The sequence below is a fragment of the Sinocyclocheilus anshuiensis genome, unplaced genomic scaffold (genome assembly GCF_001515605.1).
Source record: "Sinocyclocheilus anshuiensis isolate Anshui unplaced genomic scaffold, SAMN03320099.WGS_v1.1 scaffold710, whole genome shotgun sequence".
NCBI lineage: Eukaryota > Metazoa > Chordata > Actinopteri > Cypriniformes > Cyprinidae > Sinocyclocheilus > Sinocyclocheilus anshuiensis.
This window is the reverse complement of record NW_015544201.1, coordinates 474,110-476,260: the sequence shown is the minus strand read 5'-3', so window position 1 is coordinate 476,260 and position 2,151 is coordinate 474,110. Positions and strand designations below refer to the sequence as shown.

At 37.0% G+C, this 2,151-nt stretch overlaps 1 protein-coding gene across 4 annotated transcripts in view; it reads left to right on the top strand.

Moving 5' to 3' along the window:
* LOC107696840 (death-inducer obliterator 1-like) overlaps positions 1–2,151 on the top strand; it is a 28,645-nt gene that overhangs the window by 15,250 nt on the left and 11,244 nt on the right. For 3 of the 4 annotated variants that reach the window (XM_016497351.1, XM_016497354.1, XM_016497350.1), the window contains exons 6-7: positions 1,369–1,587; positions 1,935–2,145. In XM_016497351.1, coding sequence (XP_016352837.1) covers positions 1,369–1,587; positions 1,935–2,145 — 430 coding nt within the window. The remainder of the gene's footprint in view (positions 1–1,368; positions 1,588–1,934; positions 2,146–2,151) is intronic. The other variant, XM_016497352.1, reaches the window with a different exon arrangement.

Genomic DNA, 2,151 nt, shown 5'->3' with positions numbered 1-2,151 from the left:
AGCCTTTATCACTGCTTAGAATACTATGAAATATGTCGCGTGCCTTATTCTGTGTAAGAAGCCACATCATCTCACAGAAGGATTTATTTCAAACACTCAACTGACGTTATGAAGTGATTTTGGAGTAAAAGCATGTTTTTAAATGTGGTATTTTCATGTGCTTTCAGATGGAACAGCATTTACTACACAGAGCTGTAGTTTACTGACAAGCTACGCAAACAGCTTTCATAATTGCAGAACAATTTATTCGATTTCATTATTGCGCGATTAAATCGTCTGCGGTTATGAATGCGATTTTGTGTAGCTTGTCAGTGAACTACGGCTCTGTGTAGTAAATGCTGCTCCATCTGAAAGCACGTGATGGAGATTTACTACTGATTACAGAACCGGCTTTACTGACAAGATGCGCATGACAATCGCATTCAATTAATCATGCAGCCCTACTTTTTAGTGCAATTTTAATGCATGTAAAATGTTTTTATTGGGTTTCATGTCATTATTGGGTGTTTTTCTCAATTGAGTACCTTTTCTGCTAACATAATGGGAGTTTGTTGCCAAATCACCTCATAAAGTTATCTGATTATGATGTTATGGTATGGTCATTCAAGAAAAAAAAAACATGGTGAGTGCCTCTTTAACAATAAAACTAAAAGGTGGCTATAAATGAGCCCCTCTTAAAATAAAATCTCAAAATTTGAAATAAAAAATATGCTAAGTCTAAATCCTATAAAATTCATTCCAAGTTATTTGGTGTCATAATATTAGCTATTTTTTGACATCTGTTTACAAGAGTCACTCAATTCCTTTCTTTTGTTTGAATTGTTAAATTGTACTGCATTTGTCCTTCATGTCAAAAATCCATGTTCAAAGTAATTGATTTTTCAGCAGATGAGAACCTTGTAAAGTCAGAGTCTGACTATTTGGATTAGCATACTAGCATGCTACTCTTGCTAATGCTGCAGTATATAATATACATACTGTGGACTTGTGAATTTTCTGTATTTGTAGAATACCTAGATACGCTACTAGTGTCACTACAATGTGCCGTATAGAACACCTCTTTCTGCATTTGAATAATGGATTCCCAGTGCAGTGCCATGGATGACCTTGGAAGTAGTATTAGCCGAAATCTTATTTGATCAGGCCACAAAATTAAGACATTTTCATTTAAATAAGCATTTTCTCCTGGATGACATTTGATAAGGTAACGTGACTGTAGCATATTACTGTTTTTAAAGTTGATAGTGCAAAAATGCCTACTGTTCTGCTTGCCATTCTTTTAAAAAAAGGAAAATATACAGTACATAAGGTGTAGATCTGTTGCTGTAATCTAATGGCCACAGCGGTTTGACATCCCTGAGTTTTCAGCAGGTGACTGCAGTCGAAGGATCTTCCCTCCCAAAGTGCATCGGCCCTGGCTGTGAGAGAGATGCGCTCCCTGACTCCGTCTACTGTGGGAACGACTGCATACTCAGACACGCCGCTGCTGCCATGAAGACCATCACCACGGATGGAAAAGGCTCCAAACAGAAAGAGAGGGTCAGGCCCAAGGTGCAGAAAAAGACCTCAAATAAATCACCAAATAAGGTATTATTCATAGGCACCTTGTAATAATCATATATTATTTTTATTAAGGCTTTAATGGTAGTAAATTGCTTGCTATATGTTCATATAAAAAAATTTTTGTATATAGATATAGATATAGATATATATAGATTAGATATATACATATATACAATGGATTATGGCTAAATTATTGTTCTGTGAGGATACGCTTAAATTGGTGTTTAGGTGTAATGGCAAAAGATGTTCAGTAGTTTCTAATTCAGGTGCACAATAAATCAGGAAGACAGGTATGGTATCAGCTCCTTCTTTATGATGCTAGGACATTTAAATCTGTATATGCTAACAATGCTTTCTGTTCTTGACTATAGAGGAGTTCTGGCCCGGAAAAGAGTTCCTCTAACCAAGGGGAAGAGGAGTCAGAATCTGGGACTGAGGAATATGATGACGATGATGAAGACAAGCATGCAGAGGAGCATCCGCCGCCACCAGCCATGTCATCCTGGTCCAGTGACCATAATTACATTGCAGTAACGCCTGAAAAGACTTCACCCATATCAGCATCTGTTTTAAACACAACGTGTATGT